Source organism: Fringilla coelebs (assembly GCF_963513975.1).
Source record: "Fringilla coelebs genome assembly, chromosome: 9".
In the NCBI taxonomy this organism is placed as follows: domain Eukaryota; kingdom Metazoa; phylum Chordata; class Aves; order Passeriformes; family Fringillidae; genus Fringilla; species Fringilla coelebs.
This window is the reverse complement of record NC_140067.1, coordinates 4742360-4755651: the sequence shown is the minus strand read 5'-3', so window position 1 is coordinate 4755651 and position 13292 is coordinate 4742360. Positions and strand designations below refer to the sequence as shown.

General features: G+C 38.6%; 1 protein-coding gene across 2 annotated transcripts in view; it reads right to left on the bottom strand.

Annotated features, from left to right (window-relative positions):
- The window catches only part of USP24 (ubiquitin specific peptidase 24), a 61456-nt gene that overhangs the window by 26190 nt on the left and 21974 nt on the right, over nt 1-13292 (bottom strand). For both annotated transcript variants that reach the window (XM_084210915.1, XM_084210916.1), the window contains exons 12-30: nt 12713-12816; nt 11488-11595; nt 10930-11025; nt 10672-10833; nt 8726-8833; nt 7958-8107; nt 7194-7325; nt 6570-6681; nt 6251-6327; nt 5239-5379; nt 5047-5100; nt 4754-4869; nt 4004-4070; nt 3731-3841; nt 3261-3359; nt 3011-3181; nt 2345-2430; nt 2112-2205; nt 1698-1853 (exon numbers count right to left, since the gene is read on the bottom strand). In XM_084210915.1, coding sequence (XP_084067041.1) covers nt 1698-1853; nt 2112-2205; nt 2345-2430; nt 3011-3181; nt 3261-3359; nt 3731-3841; nt 4004-4070; nt 4754-4869; nt 5047-5100; nt 5239-5379; nt 6251-6327; nt 6570-6681; nt 7194-7325; nt 7958-8107; nt 8726-8833; nt 10672-10833; nt 10930-11025; nt 11488-11595; nt 12713-12816 — 2144 coding nt within the window. The remainder of the gene's footprint in view (nt 1-1697; nt 1854-2111; nt 2206-2344; nt 2431-3010; nt 3182-3260; nt 3360-3730; nt 3842-4003; nt 4071-4753; nt 4870-5046; nt 5101-5238; nt 5380-6250; nt 6328-6569; nt 6682-7193; nt 7326-7957; nt 8108-8725; nt 8834-10671; nt 10834-10929; nt 11026-11487; nt 11596-12712; nt 12817-13292) is intronic.

Here is a 13292-nt window from a genome sequence, read left to right as displayed (position 1 = left end):
GCTCTCATTTTTGTTTATAATCTGTTTCACTTCACATTAAAAAAGACCCAACACCTAAACAAACCAAAAAACCCTGCACAGAAACCCCAAAACCATCAACCAAACAAACCCTGGGCTCTCCCAAAATCCCAGAAACCCCTACAGATATTATTCACTTTCTTGAAAAGTCTCCTTGGCATGTACAACAAATTCAGGTTCACAGATCAGAAGAATGTTTTACAGAGTTCCAGGCATGAAATCTTATCACGCCCTGGACATCTGCAACATTCAATTTTCATCTCTTTCATATGTTCAGCAAATTTCCTGTGCACATTTTTTTCAGAATGCAGTTCAGACTGGTTCCCATATTTTCACCAGATCACTAGCTGAGGGGATAAAAAAGCACATATTCCTTTTCCTGAGAAAAACCATCTTCCAATTGGCTTGACTGGCATGGAGGAACAAGTCCACTCATAAAATCTCCACATCTAATCCAATTTATTACTTCTCATCCCTTGCCAGAAAAGAAAGCAATTTCTTACTTGCTTTTATTATTTTCTCTGGCACAGAAGCAGCAGATAACTGTCCCATCCTACTGCTATACAACCTGTCAGCTCAACAAGACACCCTAAGCCATTTGCTTTGAGTTGTAGAACTTGTCAACATATTCCAAAGACATAATCAAGTATCTTTCACTCCAGTACAGAAAAGGGGGAATCCTAAGGCAGGAGTGTGATGACAGTGTAGGAAGATGAAGAGCTAATATTAGACTGTGGAAACCTAAAGGGAAGCAACCACAAGAAAATTCCTACAGTAATCTTGGCATGCACCATGAAGGAAAGAGAATAATTTTGTCTAATGTTCTGGAAGCAGTTGGCAATTGGTCCTCCAACCTCAAGTTGTTGTTCAAATCACATTTGTCATGGGCTCTTATAAACAGTGGGACATGCAAGTAGAACTAAACACTGTCCAGCTTTTAGTGTGCAGGTTCCTGTGTCCTACCAACAACACCAGCTGAACTCCTGTAATCCTTAAAATCCATCCTCTGAAATCTAGGACAGAATCTTTACAGGGCCCTATCCAGGATTTTGGCTAAAGAATGCTTAGGGGTAAAAGATTTCTATGTATTCCACTCTACCTGTGCAGCCAAAACAGGCCAGAGGCCTCTTGGCAAAAGCCCTGCACATTTGGATAGTGAAAATTCTTCCCAGCTGAATGCTTTGTAAAAACATTCCTCCTTAGACATAAAACGGGAGACTTACACAGTACAGAAGTTTCTGACAAATTTAATCAAGTAAAACCAATCCAACTTAAAATAGCTCCCATTAATTTTTAAAGGCCTATTTTTTTTTAATATATATTTTTTATATATACACACACACTAAAAATTGCATATTCAGGGATTTAGAGATTCAAGCAGGAATTTTATCCAAACAAGAAGAATTTGATGTTTCTTTGCTCCTCTCCACTTACTTCAGAACACTTCTTTCACCTTGCAAATCACACAAAGAGGGACCTGGTTTCTCAGTGAAGTCTCTGGAAGGGAACTTTCTGTTCCTTTCATTTTGTGTAAAATTTACCACATGTGTAAAAGCAGACTGTGTCACAATATTTTCATTTTTCATAATGACCCCATCACAGTGGACTCCTGCCCAAAACACCAAGAAATACTTAACTCCTACTGTTCAGAAACAGAAAAAACAAATTTGTTTTCTTACCTCTAAATTGTAGAGCACTCTGAACGTGGACATGCCTGGAGCAAATGATCTGAAAAGACTTTCTAGTATTGAACTGGCACTGGGCTGATGTTGGTGTTTTGAAGACAAGGATGGGGATTTTGAGGACTGAGAACTGGATTCTGAAAGCAGTGTTTTCTAGGAGGAAAAAGCCACAGAAGAAATATTTTGAGACTCCTCAGTTTTGCTGTAATTGGGAATCCATTTCCTACAACCCCTGTAATAACCCTCTCACCTCTGGCTGCTTGGAAGTAATTCAATAATAAACACTGACTTAACATGAATATATGTTGCTGTAGTTTCAAACCCTCTGTGTACAATAATCTGACAATTTAAGGAACTTGGTAGTAAAATCCTCTTTGTGTAGCTCACCATGATCAATTATTTAATCCATACCTTCCTTCCCAGGGAATCAAGCTGATCAAGAGCCTCCTGAATAGCTGGGTCAGTGGGAATCAGGAGCAGAAGTTTCCTCACCCGCAGCGTTATCCTGAAAAGAAATCCCAAGTTATGTGCACAAAACGAAGGCTCAGCCACACTGGCCTGGTGGATGCCTGCACACAGTGGAATATTCAAACTGGGCACTGGGAGCAATTCTTTAATATTTAGTAACCATTTAATCTGCTTACCTTGGCTCCTCCAGGTTGGCAAGTTGGTAAAGCATGTCAAACACATTGCACACGAGAGCCATGACCACTCCAGGGAGGGATTTCTCCTGAGAATTGAGCAGAAATACAAAGGTCTTTTTCTCACTTCTCTGTTACATGTAAATTTAACAAAGCTCTTCACTGGAGCAAATGGCCCAGATCCCAGCCTGACCCACAGAAATCCCAGCTACTTTCTAGGCTGAGACATTTACATAATTCCATTTCCCTTTAAACAGTCAATTTTTGAAGTCAGGTGTTATGAAAAGCAAAATACAAAGCAGATCAAGAGTGCTCTGAACATGCCAGCTGATGCTTTACTTTTCTACTGCAGCTTTTTATTAGTGAATATGTGGAAATCTCTACCCTCAACAAATACACAGTCTCAAAATCAAACCAGATGGGTCCTATTTGTTTAAAAGTCCCTGCAGAGATGAATAAACACCAAGCAGGCTACCATAGGTGACAGAGTACAGATTATAAAATCCAACCTGTGTGCACAAGGCAGTTGTGTGTTTAGATAATTTGTTTCAATTGCAGTTTGGAAGCAAAACCAGATTACTAAAGATTGGCAGATGTTACTGGAGCTCTTACTCTCTCCCCCATCTATTCCTGCTTCAGGAAAAATCTGAGGGAAGGCTTCTGTTGTACCTGTTCCATTGCATAGGATGAACTAAATACACTGCTGCTGTTGCTGGAGCTGGTTGAGGAATCTGCAGAGCTCCCTGATGGAGTCCCACTTCCTGATGTTTTGACTGTAAGGATTTGTTCATCAGAGAAGCCCAGCTGGTGGAGTAGTTTCTGATCTTTGTTTACTGTTAGCTGCAAGAAAATATTTATTGTTTAGTTCTGGAAAAGACTCAATTGCATAAAGAATGGGATTTATTTGCAGTTAACATACCAGGCTGTCATTGGCAAATATCTGTATATTTTCCACAGGTGAATTCAACATCTTTGCTATCTTCCACCTGACACTTCCTACAGTTTCATTGCTATGAGCCTGTGAAATTAAACAACACTGGTTCAGTAAGTCTGCTCAAGCAGTAAATGCCAAGAAAAATTAAAATCTACTGAAAGAGTTTTCCTGCATAGGGTGGTAAAAGTATTGTTGGTAAGAGTGTCAGGATAGGACAGCAGAGAAATGCTCCAACACCCACAGTGAGCAAAAAAATTATTTTTCCCATCCTGGAATTTAATGATAGAAATACATTTGGTCCACAAACACTTCCATATACTTATTTTTAACATTTTCAAGAAGAGTTTTCAAGCTAATCTTTATAACCATCTTACTCTATTCAGTCCAACCATAAAATCACCAAGAGTGGCTACATAACCAACAATCCATGGCCCACACAAGCTGGGCACACCTACCTCTATTGTGAAAGTATCTTTGGTAGACTCATATGTAACATTAAGGGTTAAAAGATGTCCATGGAAAGAGGCACCATGAGGTAGAATAGTTCTGGGAACTGAGTAAAGGTCCTACAGGAAGAGAAGGATGACAGTAAACATCACTCTTGAAAACAAAGACAATTCTGTGATGGTGGGTAACTGGCATTGCATGTTGAAATAACTTTAACTGGTTTTAAATAAAAATGGAAGTTGTGTTCTTAGCCTTGCCTAGTAGGAAATGAAACATCTTACCTCTATTGTTATCACATAACGCTCTGCCAACAGCAGCAGTCTCTCAATTATTACAAGTTTAGTTGACCTAAAGATAAACATTGAAAACAAGAGTAACTTGTCTCACAGATTCATTTCCAACGCCCACGGGTAACTACCATGAATTGTCTGGTTTTGAAGGCACCACCTTAAACTTGGAGTTAATTCAGCAGAAATGAACTAGGAAAAGAGGCTCATGTTGTACTGCTTGAGATGTTGCCAGCTTCAGAGGAAGATTCAAGTTTCTAAAGGTCCCACCCTATGCTCCTATATTTAAGTTACACATATTCAGGTATGACTAAACTAAGCTTGAGGTTGAAAAAACAACCTTTTCTCTCCTAATTTAAGAAGAACCACTGCCTCAGAAATATTACATGCTTAATAGGCTGGTAATAACCTGTGGGGTTTTTTGTTTTGTTTTGGTTGGTTGGTTTTGATTTTTGGGGGGCTGGAGGCAAGGTGGATTATTTGGTTTTGATGTGTTGTTTTGGGGTTTTTTAATGCCTATTTGGCTTCGGTTTTCTTTGTTTCCTTGTTGTTTTGTTTTTAAACACAGTTCTTTCCAAAATCTCTGGAACTCCTATTGCATAGCAATTGGAATATTCAGTTGAGGAACCACCAGAATGTACAACTACCAACCACCGAGAATTTTAATTAGCACTCAAAATCTTGTGGGAAGCAGCTGGGAGCAAATGTCTACTCTCTTCTTTATCCCTTGAGAGGCTGGCCTACCTGTAAGGAGACTGAACTGATGTTGCCACTGTAGGCATGGCAGTTGCTGTGAGCATTTTTGTAGCTCTGGTGACAGCGTGAGTTAAAGTTGGACCGCCGAGTGCAGAGCTGGCTGCCTGCAACACAGAGCAGAGCAAGAGACAGTCAGGATGGCCTGGAAAGCTCAGAGGACAAAAAATATTTGTGGAAAGAATTTTTTTCTTTAAATGGAATTATCATAGACAAGCATTCTTATTCTTAGAAACAGAATCAAAAGGATGTAGGCATGAGAATAATTAAAATTTGTCCTTTACCTCTAATCGTGTGTAGCAATCAGCAATGAATTTCTTGTGCAGTGAAACTGAATCCTAAAGATAAAATGTACAAATTAATTAGAATTTACACCAAAATCATGGGAGCTACTCATAAACTGACAGAACCCAACAACAGCTGCAGAGTATCAAGACTTCATGAATGTCAAAGGACATTTATGTACATATGCCTACCTTTTTCAATCTGGGAGTTAGATTAATATAGCTGTAATTTATTATCAGTTGAATAGCTTCATTGGCAATTTCTTCATCTGGTGACTCCATTGCAATCTTCCAAATGAAATCCATTCCTATTAATTCCAGTTTTTCTACGCTCTACACAAAGAAGGAAACAGTAAAACATGACTGGATCTCTCACACAAGAACTACAGGGACAAAAGTGTTGGAAAAGCACCTTTTGATTAAAACTTAAAAATTTTCTTTTCCAACATGCTGCCAAACTTTGGCACTGTGCAAAGCTAAACCAACTGCTGCACATTTGTGTATTTATACAAGAAAAAAAAATTGTTTACTGATGGATAAACAAGTTCCAAAGAACAACAGCAATCGAGCCAACTGAAAAATTAAAAAATTTAAAAGCATGGAAAAATTTAATCTAGAATGGAATTAGTTTCAAAAAAGTCAACATGGTAGCTAACCACACAATAAACCATCACAAAACCTGCTATGATACTTGGCAAAAAATCCTGCATTTGAAGTAAGTTCTCTGTGATAAAGATCTAAAATGCCTACAGAAAACTACTTAACATATAACTATTAATTTAACAAAACCACTGAAGGCTCAGAATAAAAAAATTATAGTAGGTTAGAATTTAAATATGATTGTCTAAGTTCCATGCAAAGAAGAAAAATAAAAAATAATTAAAAAAGACTTTCAGTGCTAGGGAGAAGAAAAAAATTGCACACTAGAATCTATGATTATTTTCAAAAAAACAGTTCAGTACTTCCTAATGCAAAGTTTTACAAGCTACAAAGCAGCTTCCAGCTTCCAATTGCTGAATTTAAACTGTTGAAATTGTCAAAATTTTAGCTTCAGAATTTAACAATGTTAATGCTACAAGGACATTCTGGTCCTTAATACAAACATGACCATGTCAAACAGCTGCTACCCAACCCTGGTCTCACCTCCCTGTCCCTAAGAGGACACAGGTAGGACACAGGAACAAACTTGGCAGAACACACTCACCAGCTGAGTTCCTTGCCTCTTCAGCCGATGGTCACACAGGTTCACATTTTCAAAGAATGTCTTAAATAAACTAAAACCTGAAAATGAAAAAAGGTGCAGATTTTTTTATGCTGGTCAGGCTTGGTTTCTTTGTTTAAAAAGTAAAGTTATCAAATACAGGAGATGAACTTTTCCCTCTATAACTAATAAAGCTCAAAATGACAGACCCCTTTATTGCATTGATTGTAGAACTGGTTAGGTGTGTGATTTGAAGGCTTGGGAAGCAAATTTCTGGTATATATTTCAACCCCAAATCTGTTCAGCAAATCCATTTTCTTACCATTCATAGTAATTTCATATGATTCCAGTTTAAGGATTTTCTCTTTGAAGAGCTGTTGCTGCACATCACTCTCCAGATCATGCTGCCCTTTTGTAAACCACTCAAAGCACATCTGTGAATGAAAGGCAGACATAATTTTTACCCCATTGTCACATCAAATATTTTAGTTTTACACAGCAAACCATGTCAGATACCACAGTAACTCATCTTGCAGAAGTTTTATCTAGAGCAAGAGGTTCAAAATGTCATCTCCTGGTAACCTCACATGTTATAGAGGCTGCATTGCAGCTTTAGGGTACCTCACAGTCATCTTTCACCTTAACAATTAATGTGTCCTTGTGTCTGCACCAACCTCCACATGCCCCTTTTCAAACCAGCATCTTCACCTAATCTCCCAGCCAATGTCCCTCTTCCAGTCGAATTTTGTCAATTGTTAACAAAAAATATTAAATGTTTGTCAGTGTTAAAAGAGCATCCTGGCCATAAGTGAACTCCTAACAGTGCCTGCTGTAGCCTACACAAAGATACTCACACTCCACATGTCTCAACAAACACACATGCTGCTCATGATCCATTAAAATTCCTTCTGCAACCACAGAAACCAACTTTTCAAGTCTTTCTTACCTCTCGGTCCAACTCACAAACATCTTGGCCAGTTACAAGGCATTCCCAGATCTCCCTGGCACGATTCCAGCCCAAATAAAGGGTGGCTTCTTGCAGAAAAAATGCCAAAAATTTTAGATGTGCCTCCAAATACTGAGAAAGAGGAAACAAAAACTCAAGCTTAAGACTTTTCTTTTTGAAACAAGTACTCTGAACATTCTATTTTTTTTTTTTGCAAATTTAGCTGTCAAACAACAGTACACTTTGAAAAGCCTAGAAACAGAAACTGTGAGGTTTATTTCTATTTTACATATACTTTGTGGCTACCTTTCTAAAAACAAACACTAAAGTCTCCTTGGATTTGCTCTTACTTTGCTGGTGCTGATATTTGACACTAAGTCAAAACTAGTGTGGAAAAAATAATTATCAAAGGATTAGCAACAAACTGCTATTTGTGTGTGTGGCTTCTATGTGCTAATTAGCAAATCTGTTGCAGGTATTAAGAGCTTCACAACACACTCAAGGGTATCACCAGGAACTGAAGCTGGTGAAGCAGGTGGAAGCTGCACAGACTTGGCAACAACAGATCCTAGGATGGGGAGATCTACTCTTCATCAGGTAGAAATTTTGCTAAGGAATTTTGTAATTTTGTGTAATGTTTACACAGCTTTATTCTACATAATAGCAAGGGTACAACAAGCTTTCATATGTAAGTAGCAGAACTATAAATAATTATTCACCAGTGAATTTCAAAAATGAAACAAGAAGGTAAAGAAATCCGGTACCTCCCGGTAGGTGTATCGGCCATCCACCAGTGTTGCTCCCACCAGCCCTCCTGGGCCTGCCACAGATGCAGCCAAACGGTGACAGGATATCAAGCTTCCTGTCACCAACTTCACTATTTCAAAGTTTTTCTTTAAATCTTGAATAATGCTCTTGGCAATAAAATAAAAGAGAGAAAGGATGGTTTTAAAACGATAGTTAAACAGGGATGTGTGTGCAGCAATCTGCTCTTCTCCAGACACACATTTCTTACCAGAAGGAATCGTGTACCCCCACTCAGAGTCAGCTGTTCCCCATCCAAGCACCCAACCCCCCTGATGTTGATGTTTTCAGCTTGTGCTGAAACACAAGTGCTGCAGATTGCAAAGCCCCACACCTCCACACAGCCACTCTACAGCACACATGATTGCTGGTAGTTCAGTCTGCTTTCCAAGAGTCAATGTCAATTCAATTACAAAGCAGTTGGTCTAAACATTAGCCATTGTTCATTTCTTAACACAAACATGCCTGTTAATTATTCTACAAAAAGCTGAGAATAAAACAAATTAGTCCTGACACAGCAAACAGATTTATACATACACAAACACACACTCACTAAGGGACAGCACAGCGCCTCTACTCCAACAGTTTGCTTATGCTACATCACTAAACTACTTTTAAAATAGTTTATTAGCTAATTAATTTTTTTTTCTAAATTCAAACTTCCATGCTTGGCTGAGCTACTCAGACACAACAAAAGTTTCAACAATCTTGCCAGCATATAGCCTTACCTTGTCTTGTTTTTGGTAAGTTTGCTTAATAAACGAGCGCGTGATTTCGTGGAGCTGACGCAGGGCTGGCACCACCCACACAAACTGGGGATTATTGTGCTGGGACGACTGGCAGCAGGAAAGGTAAAAACAGTTACACATGTGGTATGTGCTCAACAACAGATTAACCTTCCTCTCAGACTTCTGGAAGCCTAATGATATCTGTTAAGGCTGCTGTTTCAAAAGAACAGCTACCACCTCTGCTGGCTTCAGGTACTTGTTCCTGCTCTCTTTTCAAACCCACTCAAAGTGCTCTCCTTCTCTTTTCACAAGAAGTCCCTTGATACACACATATGCCATTTTGCTATCCCTATTATTAAGCCCAAAGTGCCAGCTCCTTGCTAGAGAACATGCAAATTAAGTAGCCAAAAAGAGCTCAGTTGCACCAGGGAGAGATGATAACCACCACCTTCCTCAATTATGGGAGATGAAACAGGACTAAAAGGGCACAAAAGGGCAAATCCAGTCAAATGATGTTACTTACTGCTAAAGGAAGAGCAACAGAAGGAAGCATTTCAAATACTACTGAGGCTTAAGAGACAAGAAATTTCTGATTGGTGCTGCAAGCAGCTCCCTGATAGGAAGCAAAGGATACTTAAGCTGCATTTTGAAAGAGATCCTACAAAGAATAACCCTCCTACCTCATTTTTAGAACTGCTCATCACTTTTCTGGGAGGCTTCATTTTCTGCAAAGTTTGACCACACAGACCAGTACTGAGGTTGCTTGTTCAGAGAAGTGATGTCTGGTTTAAACACTGACAACACCCAAATACCACCTACACACTCAGAGAGGCTGAAGGAACTTAACCATAATAGAGAGCTCTCCACTGAAGACTCCCTCACAAATTGGAGAAAGCTGCTTTGACATTACATTCCCTCCCATTTTATGTCTTCATTTCCCTAATGAAGGGAAATAAGAACACCATGTATTTTAGAAGTCTGCTGTATGTTTACCCCAATCCCTTCTAGTTTACAATCACAGCTTTTGTTAATGTTTCCCACTGCAGCACCTATGTAAAAGCCCTTGCCAGAATATAATTAAAAGGAATGAGATTAGGAAAGCATAAGAGAAGATCCAAAAGAAAAAAAAACCCTACAACTTTCACGGATATTGAGAACCCAAGATTTAAAATTCATATTCATGAACACACACAGAAGTGTGATCAATAACAAGAATCAACATACTATACCTCCTAAACATATTAAATCCTCTACAGATGCTGCAACACAGACAAAACCTAATTTATGAAAGAAATGAACAAAAAAAAAAATACAAGCCTTTTTCTCTATTTACAGCATACTTCAGGCTGAAAAAAGAAGACAGGAGCATTCCTGCAGGCCTGAAGACAAACTGCCTGCTACGTGAACAGCGCAGGAGAGAATGTATGCAGTCTTTTAAGCCATGCACATCTCTGCTGCTGCCAGGAAACAGTACAGGCAGCTTTGGGAATGGCTTCTTTATGTTACAGGAAAAGAGTTAAGTATTTTACTAAAATACAAAACTACTACAATTGAAATATTGATTTGTATTTGGAGACTTATCGGTCATGCCAGAACACATGCTTTACTCAAAAGAAACTAATCTAGGCTTTCACATGAAAGGGACAGTGAAAATACTGACATACCTTTACAGTGGTTCCATTTGCAAATTCTAACCTTGGGCCCATCCTGGTAGTTTCCCATAAACTGATCACTCCTTGTGCTGAAAATTTGCTTAAAACAAAGGCAAGAGACTTACTATGAGTCTCATGATCAACAAAGTGGCTCACACAAAGCCTACCCCTCTCGAGGACTCCCCAAGGTAAGAACTTACAGATGGGACACACAATTTGTGCATCTTGAAAGAAAAGGGCAACATCGAGGCTAGATAAGATTTCATTTTGGAAAAGATAAAGTAATAAACCAACCCTCTTGATATCCTCTATGCATTTGATGATGTAGCTCCTTTTGATTGCCTCTTTCACTGCATATGCATCACTGAGGATTGTCAGGTGCTCCTCCAAGGCCTGCTGGATAAGACTGCACGGTAACGTTGGAAGATGAGCCAGCTCCCAAAGTACCTCCAGAACCTGCAGGATAAGGGCAAGGATAGTCAGGACCTAGGAAGTACAGAGGTTACTCTACATTTAACAAATCAAAATTCCAAAGGAAAACCATCCCCTTGCCTTGCCAGTGGTTGTTTCCACTCGTGCTTCTCGGCCAATGCGCCCAATGAGGCTCAGCAGCTTCTGCCTCACTCGGTCACTCTCTGTCTCCCAGCTCTGGACAGCAAAGAAATCAATGTTAGAGCACCTCTGTCAGGCTGTTCCATCTCAAGTGTACACAAAAATATAATCCACAATTACTTTACTGCAGGAAAATCAAAATACAAACAAATATGTTTTCATTTTAAGTATTTCCTTATTTCTGTTGCTGGGAGTGACAGCACTAATTCGCTCAACTCTTTTTCAAATACTATTAGGGATTAAATATAATAATAAAATCTCACTTTAAGTCCCTTAGGACTGGCTACCTACTGTACTTAAAATCCAAGTCAATTAGCAATACAGCAGCAAATTAGGCTTCTGGGTTAACATAAAAGTTATGTGTTTTTTAATAGCAAATTTTACATTTATATAGAAAATACAAATTTATTCAAGGTATTTGCCTTTCAGTAGGCTGGATGCACAAGCACATCTCATCAATTCACTTCCTAAGGTATGTAAATTCATGTGAAAACTTACCTTTTGGATTAGAACAAATAAATGATTGAGCTGGTCAGAGCTAAACTTCACAGCAGCTGCAGCAATAATGGTGTGTATGTTCTCAATCACAGTGGAGGATTGTCCTGACTGAAAAGGAGGAAAACACAAGAAGGTAGGTCTTCAACCCAAACAAGCCAGAGAAAAACCTTCATGTAAGCATTATTATTCACACTAATGAGTGAGACTAGCAGCCTTTAGCATGGTAGAAACACAAGTTCAGAGTAAACTGTCTGTGCTCCTCATTTCCCTAGCTGAGAAGTCTTTGGAAGAATTCTAAAGTAGGAAACTACAAGTCTGCCATCATTACAGCAGCTTCAAGCTGCTGCAGTGGCAGCAGTACAAACATCACCTTTTCTATTGCTTGCTGAGCTTCACGTGTGAGGTGTTGAATCTTTGAAACTCTTCCAGGCTTTACTCAAAAATGAGCAATACAAAATCTCCTCCCACACGGATGGGAGCACCATGGTAACAACAGCCAGAGAGGGGGAGGAAGTATTGCTTTTTATTAAAGAATAAAAGTGAGGGAGCTAGAATCACATTTCAACTTTGCTGAGCATTAAAGGCTTGCTACCATGCCACACACACTGCAGAGCTGACAGTGTTCAATGAGTTTAGTCTAAAGTATCAACATTTGCACAGAGAGGAAAACCATTTCCTGCAGTGGAAGATTAGTTTCTTGTCAAAGTTTCCATGTGTCACTTACTGAGCACTCAAACCACCTTCCCCACACAGAAATAAATTGAATATCCTTAAAGTGAAGGCCAAAAGATGACTTGTCAGTCAATTATATGTCTGCACAGGAAGGTAAATGGGAATGGAACTCACTCTCTTTAAAGTCACACTCTGACTTTAAATCCATACCTCCAGCCACAAACACTAATATCTTAGTTTGGTCTAGACAAATATTCCTGTCACCTGTTTTCAGGCTGGCAACCTCTTATGCCAAGTCAAATACTTCTGCAGTCCCTTAACACTTGTTGCAAAGAACTGAACTTCATCACAGGATTCAGCAGCTGTGATATAAGAAATTGATTTTACATGGTAAAGGAAGAAGTAGAAGGAAATCTTTGCATTAATTATACTGTTAAAAATCTCAACACCTCCACATTGCAATGGAGATGTATAGATTATTTTTAAAAATCCCTTCATTTGAATTTTTGTTTGTAAGACAGTCTAAAAGCACCTGCCTGTCATGACTGCTTACCTGAATTCTCCAAATTTTAGTGAGTTCATCTAAAGATAATTTGCTGCCCAGCAGTTCAATAATTCCCTTTATACGATCACAGTATTGTGCTTGGTCTATATTACCTGTGAAACAAAGAAAGGCAACTCAATGAATACATTTCAAACAATATTAGATACATTCATTTTATATAAAAGAACTAATTATTTTAAAAGAGAGAACAAAGCTGTCTTCATTTGGAAGGTCTTTCTTTACTGTTACAGACAAGTATTAGTACAAAGAAAAAGAACAAGGCTGTTTCCATTTTTATTTTGTTTTGCTTCATACATCTGATAGTACTCCTACAGAATGTTACTACTTGAGAAGAAAAACACCTCTTTTCTCTCTTTTTTAGAGGCTAACAGTATATAAATTTTGAGTAAAAAACCCCAAGTACAACAGAAGACATCTGCACAGATGTCAAACAGAGGACTAGATGATAGTTACAGAATTTGCAGGATTTTACTTTATTTTGGAGATACCAAAACTCTTGAACTTTGGTTAATAGTGCTCATTAAAGTGTATTGAAAGGGAGAGATGAGATTTTTAAATTTAAGTCATT